General features: G+C 46.8%; 1 protein-coding gene across 2 annotated transcripts in view; it reads left to right on the top strand.

Moving 5' to 3' along the window:
- Positions 1–5,102: 5,102 nt before the first annotated feature.
- SAMHD1 (SAM and HD domain containing deoxynucleoside triphosphate triphosphohydrolase 1) overlaps positions 5,103–16,666 on the top strand; it is a 28,332-nt gene continuing 16,768 nt past the window's right edge. The window contains exons 1-7 of one of the 2 annotated variants that reach the window (XM_030009633.2): positions 5,103–5,337; positions 5,434–5,500; positions 11,032–11,104; positions 12,328–12,488; positions 14,122–14,237; positions 14,853–14,923; positions 15,978–16,133. In XM_030009633.2, the coding sequence (XP_029865493.1) occupies positions 5,142–5,337; positions 5,434–5,500; positions 11,032–11,104; positions 12,328–12,488; positions 14,122–14,237; positions 14,853–14,923; positions 15,978–16,133 (840 nt within the window). In that variant the 5' untranslated portion in view covers positions 5,103–5,141. Of the gene's footprint in view, positions 5,338–5,433; positions 5,501–5,919; positions 7,071–11,031; positions 11,105–12,327; positions 12,489–14,121; positions 14,238–14,852; positions 14,924–15,977; positions 16,134–16,666 lie in introns of those variants that run through there. The other variant, XM_030009635.2, reaches the window with a different exon arrangement.

Raw genomic sequence — 16,666 nt, 5'->3', positions numbered from 1 at the left:
TTAGAATGCAATTAAGCAGCCTAGGGAGTTGAAACTGTTTTTATATTTAGTTTCCTGTTAGGAAATACTCCTCTTACATTCCCATCCTGTGACTCATGGAGGGGTTTTTTGTTACTTGATACCCTGGGGAGTAGTAAGAACTGAAACGGGGCACAAAAGGTGGTGCTGTGAAGGAACTGCAAGAGAATGAGAAGTGCTGGGATCTCAAGAAAGAAGCTGAACATGTCTAAATCTGTCTCAAGGCCGAAGAAACAGAGTTTACCGTAATCTCCAAAGTTTACAATAAACGCATAACTCATCATCCATGTAGCAGTTCTTGAAAAACAGGTGTCAGATGAATATGATACCAAACTCATAAAACTTTTCAACTTCCTTGAGTGACCAGAAGTGTATTAGATGGCAGGTGAGTCAGAGGTGGATTACGCTTGCGGTTCCCAATCTGCCTGCAGCCAGGGCTCACAGCTGCCCTACTCTGTCTGAGCTAGAAAGCTGGGCAGAGATGACGGGCATGGGGCTCACACAGTGCCTTGTCTTGAAGGATAATACACCCGAGTAGTGGGCAACCTTTGGTTTAAGGGAGCCCAGTTTACCCTGCATGTGCAATCCACAGCAGTGCTCCCCAAATCAGGTGCTGCCTCTCAGCTGAGGCACAGTGAACTTAAGCTGCAGTAGCTTTACTGCATTCTCTCTGCCTTCTCTTACGTGTCATCCATCATGGTTCATAGTAACAGAAGAACAGCTTTGCAAGAGTTTAGTCACAAGAATTTCATCTAGTTAAAGTATAAATACGGGGCTCAAGCAGATGAGGTTGTGGAAGGAACTGGCGCCAAGTCACAGATAACTTTGCTGTGAAATTTTCAGTTCCTCAGCAGCGCTACCTTCCAGCAGTGAGTTTGTAGCACTGTTTCACGGAGTCCAGAAAAACCAGGAATGTGCTACTAGAAACATGTAAAATGAAAAAAATAAAATGAGACCCTGCACAGGAATAGTCCTTCTTCATCCCGACTTTTAACATGTGCCTTGCTTTTTTGTTTGTCATCACAGGGGGTTCCACTGGCTTCATTTTGGGTTTCTGCACCAAGCTGCATGCCTAGAGCTAAACCAGGGTTCCCTGTGCATGCAGTAGTGGGAGGGGCTGGGAGGGTGTTCAGGCTGCCTATATTGCATGCAAACAAGTGCAAAGCTAAATAAACACTTGTTCCTCCCTTCCCCTTTTTCCACGTGCTTTGTTTGGTTCCTAGGGACTTTGTGCTGCTCAGAACAATGCCCTGCCTAGCGTATTTTCTCTTCTTTTTCTTCCTACTAGCGAGGGTGAAACTGGTAACTCTCTATCATGTTGCTATGCTATGTGTCCATGTGGTGTTGCAATATCAGCAGTTTTTGCATTGATCCAAGAAGGATGTCCTGCCCTTTCATGGTATTTTTCCCTTGCTATTTTTAGGCCATGAATGCAATGAGATCCCTCTTGAAATTTTTTTTTTTTTTTTTTTTTTTTTTTAAATGAGCACTCCAGATATATTTGGCCTGTGGATAGGGTGCATGTCCTTCAACTCCTTCCCCTCCCCTAAAAGCTCTTTAGGTACGATCTGTATATTGAGCTATATAGGGCAGTTTTTGACACTGGTAGATGTATGAAACGCACAGGTGATGAATTATTCCTTAAAAGAACAAGCACCAGTGATATTTGGGTGTCACTTGTGTGGGAGAGGGGAAACGGAGAAGGTGTGAGGCTATTTTATATGGTTGTGTTCCTTAACAGATCTGGCCTATTCTTGTCTCCTAAGGTTCCATCCAAGAAGAGGAGCATTTCCTCTAAATGGGTGAGACTAGCTCTCAGCCAGACAGTTTCATTTCAGATGGTGAGGGCACAGTGCTGATGGAAATCTCTGAAAGACCCAGGGGGGATGGAGAGAGACTCTCAGCCAAATGAAAAACAGGCAGTGAGCATTAAGTGCACTTTCCTAACGAGAGCTGAGAAGTGAGAAAGCAGAATATTCACTTATAAGCAAATTACTGTAGCATGACAGTAGACCACGTAAGCTCTGCTCCATATGGAGACCTCAAGAAAAATCTAGAAAGGGCTTTTTGTTATTGATTTTTTTTTTACTTTTCTATATCTCTGAACTGTGGAGGGGAAGTTGTGATGAGAACACAGCAATTCCCAGAAATGTGGTGGGTTGACCTTGGCTGGCTGCCAGATGCCCACCCAGCTGCGCTTTCACTCCCTGTCCTCAGCAGGACAGGGGGAGAAAATACAATGAAAAAGCTCATGGGTTGAGTGAGATAAGGACAGGGAGATCGCTCACCAATTACTGTCATGGGCAAAAGACTGGAATTGGAGAAGATTAATTTAATTTATTGCCAATTAAAAATAGAGTAGGATAATGAGACACAAAACCAAAACTAGAAACACCTTCCCTCCCCTTCTTCCCAGGTGCAACTTCACACTTGACTTTTCTACCTCCTCTCTCCGCAAGTGGCACAGGGGGACAGGGGATGGGGGTTGAGGTCAGTTTGTAAAGCTTCATCCCTGCTGCTCCTTCCTCCTCATGCTCTGCCCCTGCTCCAGCGTGGGGTTCCCACCATGGGTTGAAGTTCCTGCCAGGAGCCTGCTCCTGTGCAGGCTCTCCATGGGCTGCAGCTTCCTTAAGGGCATCTCTACCTGCTCCGGTGTGGGGTCCTCCATGGGCTGCAGAGGGACAGCCTGTTTCACCACAGTTTTCTGCACGGGCTGCAGGGGAATCTCTGCTCAGGCGCCTGTAGCACCTCCTCCTCCTTCTTCTCTGACCTTGATGCCTGAAAGGCTGTTTCACACATTTTCTCACTCCTCTCTGTCCCAGCTGCAGCCACACGGCAGTGTGTTTGTCTTGGAGCCTGCTGGAACTGGCTCTGCCCAACATGGGGGCAGCTTCTGGTCTCTTCTCACAGAGGCCACCCCTGCAGCCCCCCTGCTACGAAAACCTTGCCACATAAACCCAACACGTGTGCATACTGCTGAGAGATAATGCATAACCTTCCCCCCAGGGAGCCCATGCAGCATCACCAGTAAGCACAGCTTGTGCTGGGCATCGCAGAACTGCTGAAGCATAGAGGCAGCTCAGAGGTGTATGGGGGTTTGGATCTCCTGAGACATCCCTGTTGGTGCTGGTGACAGCAGCAGAGCAGCAGACTGTCTGCAAGGAGGTGGTGTCCAGCAGAACCGCAGTCCATGTGGTCTCTGGGAGCAGTAAGCAGGTGAGTGGGGTCCCCCCAAAAGCTGTGCTGGTGCAAATATCCAGTCCATCGGGGCACTGAGGTGTGAGCTTCATGTATGGCAGGTGCATCTCTGAGAAGGATGGATCAAGGCAGTGGGGATTTTGCCAGCTGCACTCTGTGGGGTCCATGTTTGGGAGCTGAAGTCTCAGGCCCCTTCTGGGGCCTTTGTGGTGCGCAGAGGCCTTTCGCAGCAGAGCTGGTTTCGAGGATGTTGGGACATTGCTTGTGGGCACAATACCTGGAAACCAGCATGTGTGTCTCTATCTGTGATGTCTGGTCGTCAAGGCTGTGAGCAACTGAGAGTCTGGCAGCTGGGGTGCGTCTGGTTTCATTGCCTGTGATGTCTTGGGAATGAGATCTTGAAAAAGTTGTGTTTGGGTGTGTCCCGTTTGCAGCTAGGATAGAGATAATTTTCTCCCCAGTACCTGGTACAGTGTGTTTTGGATTTAGTGTGAGGATACTGTTGATAACACAGTGATGTTTCAGTTATTGCTAAGTAGCGCTTATCCTAAGTCTAGGACTTTTCAGTTTCCCATGCTCTGCCAGCGAAGAGGTGCACGAGAAGCTGGGAGAGAACATGGCCAGGACAGCTGACCAGAACTGGCCAAAGGGATATTCTATACCATAGAACATCATGCCCAGTATGTAAACTGGGGGCGGTTGGCCGGGAGGGGCAGATCGCTGCTTGAGGAGGGGCTGGGCATTGGTCAGCAGGTGGTGAGCAATTGCATTGTGCATCAGTTGTCTTTCTTGGGTTTTATTTCTCTCTCTTTTTGTTATCTTCTTTTTCATTACTATTATTATTATTACATTTTATTCCAATTATTAAACTGTTCTTACCTCAACCCATGAGTTTTACTTTTTTTTCCCAGTTCTCTCCTCCATCCCACTAGGAGGGGGGAGGAATGAGCGAGTGGCTGCCTGGTGCTTCGTTGCTGGCTGGGGTTAAACCACGACAGGGTGTCTTCAGCAGCATTCTTCGAGGGCAGTGGCATTGTGGCATCATGTCTTTTGGGAGCACCTTTGTGGAGGCTGAGGTTTGTGACTGAGCTGGGATTTGGGATGATGAATGGGCCTTGCTGGTGCTGGTTTCCAGGTATTTACACCTAAATCCCTGACAGTAACCTGCTGTCGTGGAGAGCATCGCTCATCTCGCCCCAGCAGCTCTGCTTGTTCCGCAGCTCCATTGGCACGATCTAGCTTTTGTGTGAAAAGTGGCTTCTTGCAGAAAGCGGCCTCCTACGTGGGAGGAGCGGCCTCTGCAGCAACAGCTCACTGTGAGCTGCTGATAACCTGTGGGTGCTCCAGTGCCTCGGGGTGCCAGGAAGCGGGTATGGGGAAGGGTCAGGGCAGTGTGACGAGGAGGCTGCCGGGGTAAGCGGCGCCAGCACCACCGGTGCTGGTGGCCTCGGGCAGCGTGTGCTGGGGGTGCCAGGCAGGCCTGGCAGGCTGCCCGAGGGTGCTGGCAGGAGGGTGCAGGTCTCCCGGGGAATTTTGCCTGCAGCTTGCTTTCCAAATTCCTCCGAGGCAGCACCGCCGCCTCTGCCCCGGGTCACAACCCGGCCAACACCCCCACCGGCGGGCCCAGCCAGCACCGCGCCCTGAGGCCCACGTCCGCCCCGGCCGCGCGACGGGTAAGGCAGGCGCTGAGGGCTAGCGGAGGCCGGCCGGCTCCTCGCCGGGCGGTGCGACGGCACCGGGGAGCTGGGGACGGGGACGGGCGGGGGAAGCGCTGCGGCACCCAGCCTGCCCCGCCGCCACACGGCACTTCCCGCCCGCCGGCGCAGGGCGGGGGGCAGCGCTGGCCGCTGACGTCACCGCGGCGCCGGTCCCCCTCTCGCCGAGCGGAGCAGGCGCTGCGCCTGCGCGGCGGCGGCGGCGGCGGCATGGGGAGCCCGGCGGCGGCGGGTTGGGGTGCGGCTCCCGCCAAGCGGGCGCGGCGCGAGGGCTCACCTGAGGGTCCCCGCGGCCCCACGGCGGAGAACGACCGCTGCGACCCGCGGCTGTGGGACACGGAGCGGCTCTGCCAGCACCTCTCGTGCTGCGGCGTCGGCGAGCCCAGCCTGCTGCGCCGCTTCCGAGGTAACGGCGGGCCGGGGACGGGCAGCCCCTCGGGTCGGTCGGGCAGCCCCTCGGGTGGGCCGGGCCCCGTCGCTGACGTTGTGCTTGCCCCCGCAGAGAGCGGAGTCACCGGGAGCATGCTGCTGGACCTGCCGGCCTGCGCCCTCGAGGTCACTCGCGTCTGGTGAGAGCCGCCCCCGCGGGCCCGGGCGGCGGCGGGGTGGAAGGGCGGTGGAAGGCGGCTCCTTCTCTCGGCCCCGTGAGGCGGCCCGCGCCCGCTCTGGGTGAGCCCCCGGGTCCTCCGGTGCTGGCCGGGCTCTGGGCGGTGTGGCCGGCCCTTGGGGGTTCCCCACCGCCCTCGGGAAACGGCTCCTTCTTTAGAACTTTTAGGAGGACGTTTAGCGAGGGGCTTCAGGGCGGTGAGGTCCCTGCAGGGCGCGGGGGTCACGGGAGCTGCTGCAGGACGGTCCCTGCCTCGCAGCTCCCGGAGAAAGACGTTTCCTGACCTAACAGGATGGCTTTGTCCCATTTCTACCCGTAATGCCCGAGAGCTTGGCTGTAAGGACAGTCGGAGCGGGCGTACGTGACAGGACGGGCTCTGTGTGGCTGGTCTTGGATCCTTCAGAACAGTTTACCACTTCCCCTGCTGATCGCAGCGCAGCTACCGCCATCCAGCTAGTTGCCCAGGAACCATGAGAAGGAAAAAAATCTATTTAAAAAGCTTTCATGAAAATACCACCAGTAGCACGATAACCTTTTAAGTGCTAATAGGAACACCGGTGTAAACTCGGGGGGTTTTGATGAGAACTTTATTCTCAGCGTAAAGTTAATGCTGCTCCGATTCTAGTAACGACAGTAGTAAAAACTTCTAAAATAGTGAGTAGGCTCTGCTTTGCGGAGGCTGGGTTTCACCCATCTCCCTGAGAGAAGTCCCAGGCCTTGAAATTTTAATCTTCCAACAGTTGCTGGGACTGCTCTTTGTTGTGCATGCTACAGTAGGGTGGACTGTTACGGGAAAAGAGATTTTGTTGTGTGTCCTGACAGAATACAGGCCTGTGGGCGAGTGGCAGAGTTCAGTGGCCAGTGTGAGCTGCTACAGCGCTTGGCTGTGGGGAGCGGGCAGTCTGGCTAAGTCTTAATCCCAGCTCGGTAGCGGTCACCTGCCACGAGCACAGGAAAGCTGAATGCTGTCTTAAAGCATGTAAAGGTTGTTCCCAGCAGTGAGGGAAATGACTGCTCCCCAAAACCTTGTAATTCTTCTGGTGGTGAATATACTTTCTTGCTCTTCTGAAACAGAAGAGAGTATACAGGCATCCTGTCATCCTATGTGTCTGAATGGCCCCTGCTGCCCCTTCTCTGCCCCACTGGGGTCAAGTTTGCTCATCTCTCCTGGGATGTGAGCCTGCTTGCTCACCACATACTTCCTGGCACTTCTTAATCTTTAAATGTCTTTTCTTTACTCCTTTGCTAACCTTGTTCATGCTAGTTCCTTCAAATGTCTCTCAAAACCCAACTGTTCCGCTCAAGCTCTTTGCTAATGTTGTGGTTAGGGGACCTAAGGCAGTTCGGAGTGTGGTTATCTGGCAGGTGTACACAAGTGCAGAGCTGTGCTTGTCTGCTGGGGGTTTTGAGTACTTTGGTGCGCAGGTTGGCTCCTTGGCTGAAAACTTGTTAGAGCTAACACCATGCTGAGGATGAAGAGCCTCATCTCTATTATATTGAGACATCCCGGCTGCGCTCGCAACTTGTGAAGGGTGAGTTGAAAGACCAGGCATCTGGGTGTGGCCATCGGTAGAGAAAGAAGAGCTGGCGTGGCTCAAGATGACAAGGCGGAAGGGTTGTGCTTTGGCGGAAATAAGATGTTGGCAGGAGTCATTAAGGTATTTTTGGTTTTTTGGAAGAAGGGTTTTAACTGCAGCTGTTTGAAGTGTGCAGATAGAAATGGTGTGGTATCATGAGGAAGGCAGCTAAAGGCTTTATTTGCTTCTGAAGTATAAAGTAATTGTCTAATTGAAATAACAAGCAGATGCATAGTTTCTGTTTAGAGACTACCAGAAGGCTGGTTGTTTTTAGTACCTCGCTGGCTGTCTGAGCATCAAGTGCCCATACAGATGCTCAGACACACTGGATATCTGCAGGCTGCTCTGCAAGTCGTCAGAAATTTGTTGGTCAGGCTCTGTTAGTGCTGAATGTAGGCAGGCAGGACGGGGTAGCGAGGAACTCCCTCCAAGCATGTGGTACAGGCAGTAGAGTCAAACAGCTGTGAAGAGCTTTCAGTCAGTATGGAGAGTGGATGGTGTTGGGTGTATGGAATGACATGCTTGGGGGTTTTCTTTTATAAGGTGTTTCCTTCGATGAGATCTCATCGAAGGAAACACATCTTGTTTCTGTTCAGCTGAAAAATGTTGTGAGTTGGATGAGAAATTGCTAGAGCCTTCTGCTTTTTAAAAACATCTCAACTTTGCACTGAAGAATCATCCCTTTGCATGCATCTTTCTGCTGCACGCTGTGTCCTACAGTAACTTTCATAATTTCTCTGTGACAGGTCAGTAATGAATGTGTATGTTTAGTTCCCTGCCACTCCTGGACGTTCAGCAGACAGAGCTCAGGATGACAAGGGCCTGGAGACAGTGCTATGGGTTTCCCATGCATTCTCGTGTTCCTGGAAGTGGATGTTTTGTGTGGCATGCAGCATGCTGCATGCTAGATACAAATGATCAGCAGGGCTGTCTGGTTGACCTCTCTGGAATAGTTAAGTTCCTAATGGATGTAGGAAAGGGGTTTTCTCATCCTTGTCACCTGTGGCATGAGGGAGGGTGTGGGGAAAGCAGGGAGGGGCGGAGGGGAGTGCATGGGGAAGTGTCACTTCTCACCTTTTCAAAGACAGCCAGCAGTATTGGCTGCAGAGCCCTGGAAAACCACAGTACCAGCACATGATTTGTGTGTAATCTCCTGGTTGAGGTGGTCGCACCATGTAGACACCAGGTGAAAAATCCCCTGCTGTTGTTTTCTATCTGAAGAAGGATAGAGAGCTGTCTGTGGTGCGATGTTCAGGTGATCAGTCACACCAGGACTGTATTGATGGCATGCTTTGTCATCTGGAGGCCAAACCCAAAACAAGGGTTAGTGTTCCTGGAGGCAGGGCAAGGCGACAAGAGGCACAGGGCAGTGATGTGGTATGTCAGGCGGGGACTTCCCAGTCTCCCTGGTTGCACCTATGCCTTTTGCTGCTCTCTCACCCCTGTGCAGCACCAATCTGTCCCCGGGGGTGACTCCAGCACATACAGTGCAGAGAGCTGTGTTAGGACTGTTTAATTCAGCCCTGCTGCAGGTGAGTTTCTGGAGCAAAGCAGCACATTAGGCTATGCTCTTTGTGGACAATGTTTGCATAGGTAGTTGTATAATAAACTGTACTGTCAGTAGTAGAGAGCTGTCCTTTCTCTGCTCTTCCTCTAGTTGCAGTCATTGGTAATTTCTCAAGATGGTAGGTGCCCACACACCTTCCTCCTTACGTACCTGGCTATTTTCCAGTTAGTTTTCTCCTCACTCCTGAATTTTTGTGGCATTTAAAAGTATAATCAAGTACTTCAAATCAACAGGCTGTGCCCTGTGCTCAGCAGCGCTGTCCCTCACTTAACATTGGGTGCTGCTTTGCACTGCCTCACCTTCTCAAAAATGTCATGAAGTCCTACCTCATGTACTTTGCATGGCCCAGAGTATCTTTTTGGGCAATTGTTACCTGAGGTCTATTGTGTGACTATATGGTGGTGCTGCTGTACCTCTTGCAGGATTGCAGCTTGTTCAGAAACACACTTGTGATGTTTGATCTCCTTAGCATGCTTTGAAGTGATAGCCACTGAAGACCTCAGCTGTAATTAAGAACCTGGGAGTAATCTCTGTACATCAAGTTTGGGTGTTAATTTTTCAAGTCTGCTGAAGCAAAGATGCTCTAGTCCAGGTGTGGTTCTGCATGTTAGCTAAGTGTCTTGAGAGACAACTTCTCCACAGAAGTAAAATAAATGTAGATGGCTGGAAGCAGATTGGTTCTGACTTTGCTGTCCCTGAACGGTTTTTGAAGGTAGTGATGGAGATGCTTGGTTACCAGCCCAAGCACTAGTCCTGCCTGAGCTAGCCATGCTTGCGGTCAGAAAGGTTACACGTTTCTTAGAAGCAGCAGTTGAATATTCTTGGTCCCATTTTCAGGATAGACCTCAAAGAGCAGTTGATGGTTGCTTTTCCTGGGAGTGTAAGGATAGATGTGTACAAGCTTCTGGTTTGCTGGCTGCAGAAGGGTTCCTCGGCTCTTCCACCATGCCAAAGTTCATCTTCTCTTAGCAGAGAGAAGGACGAGCAGATGCAGGTGCTCCTCCTCTTGTCCTCAGTGTTAGCCCTGTAAATAGTGCAAATAGCCTCTGTTGCCCTGTAAATAGTGGGCTCTTTCAGGAACTCCCTTGTAAGTATCTGGGGGTTTGTGACTGTTCCTACAGTTGGAGCTACTTGGGATGTGAAGTAACACACTGGTCGGAGCATCACCACTGGTGCTTTTCATCTTGCTTGCAAGTGGGGGCAGCTAAAGACTTGGGACAATCTGTGAGCAGCAGAGGCTGCAGCCCAAGAGCTCCCTCTTAGGGAAAGGGATACTAAGTGGTTAAGACAAAAACTGCTCACCGGCAGCTCAGACGTATGCGTTTAATATTTTATGGATTGTGAATTATTAAATTATTTGGATGAAAATATGTAGTGCATCAAGCAGTATCTTTTGCTAATAGTTGACATTTTATAGTATTGTTTTCTGTTAAAGTTTAAATTGAAGGACTGATATAAAACTGATCTCAGGGTGGTTAACTGCTGAAGAGTGTAAAGGTAGCAAATCATACTTTCTCATGATAAAGTGTTTGCTGTCACGCTGAGCCTGAAGCCATTTTGCTCAAGGACAAGGCTTGCAAACACAGTTAATAGAAGTGGGTGTAGTAGAGTGTATTATCTCTCCCTCCAGACTTGTTCTGCCCGTGCTCGTAGACTACTGCGGCTACAGCAGAGTACCTGCATTGAAAGTTTACCTGTGTCTTGTGAAGGGGACCTTTCATAATTTATTAAAAATGACAGCAAAATATCTTTACGAAATAGAAGAATCAGTTCTCAACAAAATTAGAGCATCTTTTAAGCTCTGGTGGTTCTGCTGTTGGTGTTGAAATTAATTTATGTAAAATCCAAGTTAATCTGGTAAAATTAAACTTAATACAGAGTTGACTAACTGAAAGAAATTTTTATAGAAATTGTTTATTGGACTTTGACATTTTAGTTTAAGGAATTTTTCAACCTTAAAAAATGTCAGTTTTTCATGGACTGCATGTTGTCTTTCCCATAAATTTAAAGGACTTATCCCCAAATGTGACTTTCCCTAAAATAAATTTATGAAAAAATTGTGTATTTCCTGGTATTTCTATTTCTTGGTTTTGTGTAAGTGGGAGAAGCACTTACACTGCTTTACAGGCAACTTCTGTAGCTATTTCTTCTCTTCCTTCTGTGCTTGACTTTAGAAGGATAAATGCTTTCAATATTTTTCTGAAAAAGCTGCAGAAATATGTATTTCTGTAAAAGGGTCAACAAATATAAGAGTAACATGAACTCGCAAAAGTAATTCCATATGTACTGCAAATTGTAAAAGGAAATGCATTGCAAACTTTTCTCTCAATGTCTTTTTTTCCTTTCTAGCCTCCCTGCTGAGAGACTGAAAGTGCTGGCCTGCCTGAACAAACTGAGACAGCAGCACGTGGATGTAATGAAGGTAGCCCCAGCACCGAGTAGGGAGGGCACCACTTCCAGGGCCTCGCTGGTGCTTAGCAGCTCTGTCTCTCTCCCTGTCTCTCTGCCTCCCCTCCTTTTGGCTTGGTGGTGCCAGCTGGTGCTGTGGTGGTGCCTTTCCTTTGCAGAGCAGCAAACTCTGAGCCCTTCTCCTCGATAGTGGGTGGTCTTTGAAAAACCACATTAACCAGAAAAATTGTTAAAATCATCAGCCGTGAGGTTTATGTGGGTACCTGGCTGTTGTGAGAGATTGAATGAGCAGATGAGCTGTTTGAAATGTGTTGAGAAGCTTCCACCCTTTCTGCATCTCTTTTTGTGTAGAGCCTCCCCTTGGGTTTTTTATTAGTTTAACCCCAGGCCTGGGTTAACAGACTCCTCCTCGCTTCCACTGTTTGCCGTGTCCAACAGTTTCTTACAGTGGTGTATGTTGGTTTAACTCCGGCCAGGGCTGCACACATTCCTTAGTACTCTGCACATCTGCTAGAGCCCTGTCAGCTCAGTGACTGAGAGTAGAGAGAACACAGGAAAACCTTATTTGTCTCAGTAATGAGGCAAATATGTGCCTCACACCAAGATATGTGTGTGATAAAATGGTTTTATCTGCTGTTTTGAGGCAAGGATTAAATGTGTGTGTTTATCTTCTCTAGTAAGTCACTATAGTTACTCAGATGTCTCTTAAAACATGTGTTTAGGGATGATCAGGGAGTAGTTCTTTCATATTTCAATTATCTTGGGTTTTGCATTTTGTTTTATGAAAAAGGTAAATCAAAATTTCCACTCTGCAAAATTTCACTTGTTTTTAAAAAACATAAACAGCGTCAAACCAAACACTTCTTATTGGGTATCTCAGACATGTATTGCAGTATCCTGCTTTAACTGGAATAGCAGAATAAAGACAGTGGTTTTCTCAAGTGTTAAGTTTTGGAATTACACAGGTGCAGATAACAACATTTTTAGAGATTTTGACTTTAATTCCCTTGCACTCTGAAATATGCAGCTTTGTCTTTTTTGATGTCATGCTTAAGTAGTTCTCCAAGATAAATCTTGATACAGGGTAGACAGGATACAGCATTTTTCAGGAGAAGACAAAACAGTCCTCCTCTTCCTCCGAATGCCTGACCATTCTAGGTATCCTTTACCTTGGTGCCTGTTTCTTTTCAAAGTCAAATTTTAAATGTTAATTACACTATTGTTTGGCTTTTGTAGGTTTTTAACGATCCAATTCATGGGCACATTGAAATACATCCCCTTCTTGTTCGTATCATCGACACGCCTCAGTTTCAGCGTCTCCGATACATTAAGCAGCTGGGTGGCACTTACTTTGTTTTTCCAGGAGCCTCTCACAACCGCTTTGAACACTCCATAGGGTAAGGTGATGTCGTCTTGCATGCACATCTCTTGCATTTGGATTTCTCCGAGTTTGGTTCCACTAACGTGGAGTGCCGGCCAAGGGGCATCGCTGTCTTTTGAGCATTGGTGAAGACTGCTATGGTGGCATTTTTGGTCTCACAAATGTTCCTGGATTTCCTGTGTGATTATGGGCTGTTCCCTTGAACTTCATTTAATACAGTGCTTTATGTTCTCCCTGGTCAAAATTTGAGTTTTAAAGCAGAAACCTGGGAAGGGTACCGGGGCTGCTATAAATGACATGCCAGACAGTTGTAATCCCCTCATTGTCCAGCACAGCTAAAACCCATTTTATCTGTAATGTTTGCATTTGTAGTTGTGTGCTTTATGCAATCCATGGCAGATTGTCAGGCTGTTAGCTGTAATAAAAGTTAAACAGAAACAGACGATGGACAGGGGGATTCCCACAGTGTTGCTAGGTTGTTCATGCTCCACAGAGAAGCTGATTAATGACAAATTAAAGCTTGTTTTAAAGGTATATCCCAAGGTGCAGAGAAATTAAACTAGTCAGTGGTTTTTGTTCAGGTGATCTGGCCAGCCTAAAGTTGCTTTTGTTAGTGCTGAAATATTGTGGAGTAAGTCTGGCTGCTGTCCCCACTCGGTGATGCTAACAAGATGCAAATGGTTATTGCAAAAGGGTCAAATCAGTGAGGTAAGCTGGAATTGATTGCATCTGGTGAACCTGAAAAGACAAAAACGTGAGGGATATGAACAAAGCTTTCACATTAGGAGTCTGAAAACTCCAGTGGTATCAACAACCTTTTAAACAGTCCGATTAATCTATATAGCTAAACTTAGGACATTTGTTCTCAACTTGTATATCATTGTGAAGATTTCTACAGTGTTAAAATAGAAGAAATGAACTTTGTGTGAGTGTTGGTCTAGTAAAAAAACACGAAACAGTAAAATTTGGTCCAATAAAAGATACTACCTCATCATATAAAACCTTGTCTTGCTTTAAGGTGTTCTGCAATGGGGACTATCGAGGCAAGTAGAAAAGGAAGTTGGTGTAGCACTTGTAAACAGTTTATAGAATGTGCCGTATATTTGTTCCTGCTGTTTTCATATCATGAGAACAGAGGCCATTCAGTAAAATGTCAAATCTAAAATTAATGAAAGGAAGAGAAATAATGGTCATAAGCTATTGTTAAAATAGCAATTTCAAAGAAGAAGAAAATGCTTTGGTGACTGTTGTGGACCTTTGCAGTTGTACTGACTCAAGTCAAAGGATGATATGTAAGCTGTGGTGCTTCAAGATCACACTGTCAGTAAGGCACTGCTGTTTGCTTACACAGTTACTCCGTGGTTATGCATTATGAAATACTGCAGGATGCTGTTGTCTCCATGTTTGGGGCATGGTATCTCATGCTTTTTGCTTTCAAATGTGTTACTGATGACTAAAACTCTACTATAGAAAATAGCTTGTCTGTGATTCTTTTGCAGGTCAGGGTTTGAGTATTTGTAGTGTGCTATCTCTCAGACAAGGGGTATGACTTAATGGAACAAAATACAATAGGTGAACTGCTCTTTTTCTGTTCAGCCTAAACCACTACTATATTCACTTTTTTTTTTTTCCCCCCACACCTGCAACAGCGTGGGCTACCTAGCAGGATGTCTGGTTCGTGCACTGAAGGAGAGACAACCAGAACTGGATATAACCCAGCGAGATATCCTCTGTGTAGAAATTGCTGGGCTTTGTCATGATTTGGGTAAGCAACACTTAGGATGGCTCATTGCTCTTTGAGAGGTAACCTGGATGACAAGCTGGCTGTGAGATCAGAATGTGAGAGCTGTTTTGGGCTGCTCAGTGCATGGCTATATTCCGAGATGGGATTTGTCTGTTCCTGTTTGGTTCGGAGTACAACTGTGGAGGCAGCTCCACTTGGTGAAACTGTAGCCACTCTTAGCTAGTTTTTTGTCTTGTTTCCATATGGTGTTTAGAGTTCTGCCCTCAGTGGCTAAAGTGTCTGCCGCCTTCTGTGATGTCATCAGGTCTCTTAAAACATTTCAGAGTGAAAATTAGTAGCCCTTTCAAAAATTGTTACTATTATTTTATAACTACTTATTTTCTTCAGAGCTGGTGCAGAGTAATGTTCTCAGTGTTACTGCAGTACTTGCCTGTGGTGTAGGTAATGGAACTGGCTACGTTAAGTGCAGTAGTACTTAAGGTGTCTTAGGAAAGTGTACTTGCTGTAGCTGAATCTTCCTCACAGATGATATCAAGATCAAGTCAAATACAAGAGAATCTGGATCTTTAGCTTGCTCAAAATATTTTTACTGACAACCACGTCTCAGATTAAACCTGTGTAATCTTTATTTTTAAGGTCATGGGCCATTTTCACACATGTTTGATGGAAGATTTATTCCGCTCACTCGTCCAGATTTGAAGTGGAAGGTAGGCTATTCACTATTAAAGTAAAAATAGAAAACTGAAATTTTTAAAGGCAGAATAATTTCATCTTTAAAGACTGCCAGTGCTTGTGAGAATATAGTGATGATCTCACCTTTTCTTGTTGCATCATTTTGATGGCATAATTAAAAACCAGAATGTTGTCTTCTAATCTTGTAATGATTTCGTAGTTGTTCTCTTTAACTGTTTGGGGAATGTCAGCCCCCTCAGCATGGCCGTGAGCAGATGCAGCCTTACTAGCAAAGTAGAACGAGGTGTGGGGAGAAGTGAGGGCAGATATTTGTCACCAGCATCTCTTCCCTGAAAGTGCAAATGCTCTTGAACTCCTGTGTACTTTCATGAAATGGGTTTGTGTATGCACGTCCTCTTCCTGCAGATGTCATGCTGGGTGACACAGAGGAGAAATGAAATGTCTCGGTCTTGTCAGTGCCTGTAGTGTGACTCTGAAGAGGCAGAGTTCGTTAGGATTGCACTGATCATATTGAGCCAGCGTTGTGTCTCAGAATGTGTATTGCGAGCTTTCTTCAGAATATATTTTACAGATGCAAAATACCAACTGGGAGATTCCTTTCCAGTTTAAGATTTTAGTTCAAGGCCAGGATATTTAATACAGTGATTCAAACTTTCAGAAACTTTGAACAGAGTTTCAAGGGTTGTTTGCTGTGAATGAAATGTAATGCAGTCCTTTCAGGCCTCTCTCTGCTTGGAATTACTAAGCAAAATCACCCAAGTAAACTTGTTAATCTCCTGCCCAGCAGAATTGGTTATTTTGTCTTTTAGCATTGTAACTGTCTTACTGCTGTTTGTTAAGATACAAAATTAACAGCTCTCTGCTGAAGAGTGTGTTTCTGGACTCTAGACTGGGTGATTTCCTGTTTGGTTAGATACAAAATGAACAGAAAATCACCTAAGTGGTGCACTTTGACACCACCGTGCCCAGGTGCCCTGCCGCAGTGCTGCTGGGTTAGGAGAAAGCTGTGACACTGCAGGAAAGGTGCTTAAACTTTGTAATGCAACATTTAGGTGTTTTTTTTCACAGCATGAAACTGCTTCTGTTGAAATGTTTGAGCACCTGATCGCTTCCAATAAACTAGAAGAAGTCATGAAGTCCTATGGTCTTGTCCTGGAAGAGGATATGAACTTCATTAAGGAACAAATAGGAGGGCCTATAGATGAAACTGCTTGTGAGAAATCGGTGAGTCAGTGTACTGCTCCTGTGGTTATCCCAATAAATGTCTTTAATTTTACTGAAAGAGTAGATAATTTTTGCTTCTGCCATGTTTTATTATTTATTTTTAGCCCCATGAAATTCTGAGAATCCTGGCACAAGAGATGCTAGAGAAGTGTAGTGCTTATTTCTGACAGTGCTGGCAGGAGGTGGTAGCTTCACTATGTTATGTCCTTATGTCTTCCTGAGAAGTTCTTACCTCAAAGTCTTCAGATGAGAGGAAAGCTTAAGAATGTTATCTGTATTTAGTGAACCTAATTCACTGTAACTAGATTGGTAGAACTGAATTTTTAATGGAAACCTTAAATGACCAGGTTAGGATAACAGCCTGTTTACTGGATGCCTGAAGGTGGTGGTGGTGGGAGGGTGTGTTTTCAGGTGGCCATGTGAAGAAAATGTGGAGATAGTTTAGGGTAACAAGCTGATAATGGATAACAAAGCTGAGAACTGGCAGAGATGAGTCAATGAGCAATACAAAGCATGGCCCAAGTGCCAGAGTC

Source organism: Aquila chrysaetos, chromosome 3 (genome assembly GCF_900496995.4).
Source record: "Aquila chrysaetos chrysaetos chromosome 3, bAquChr1.4, whole genome shotgun sequence".
Taxonomy (NCBI): Eukaryota; Metazoa; Chordata; class Aves; order Accipitriformes; family Accipitridae; genus Aquila; species Aquila chrysaetos.
Note: the sequence above shows the minus strand (reverse complement) of the source record. Positions and strands in the feature narration are given on the sequence as shown.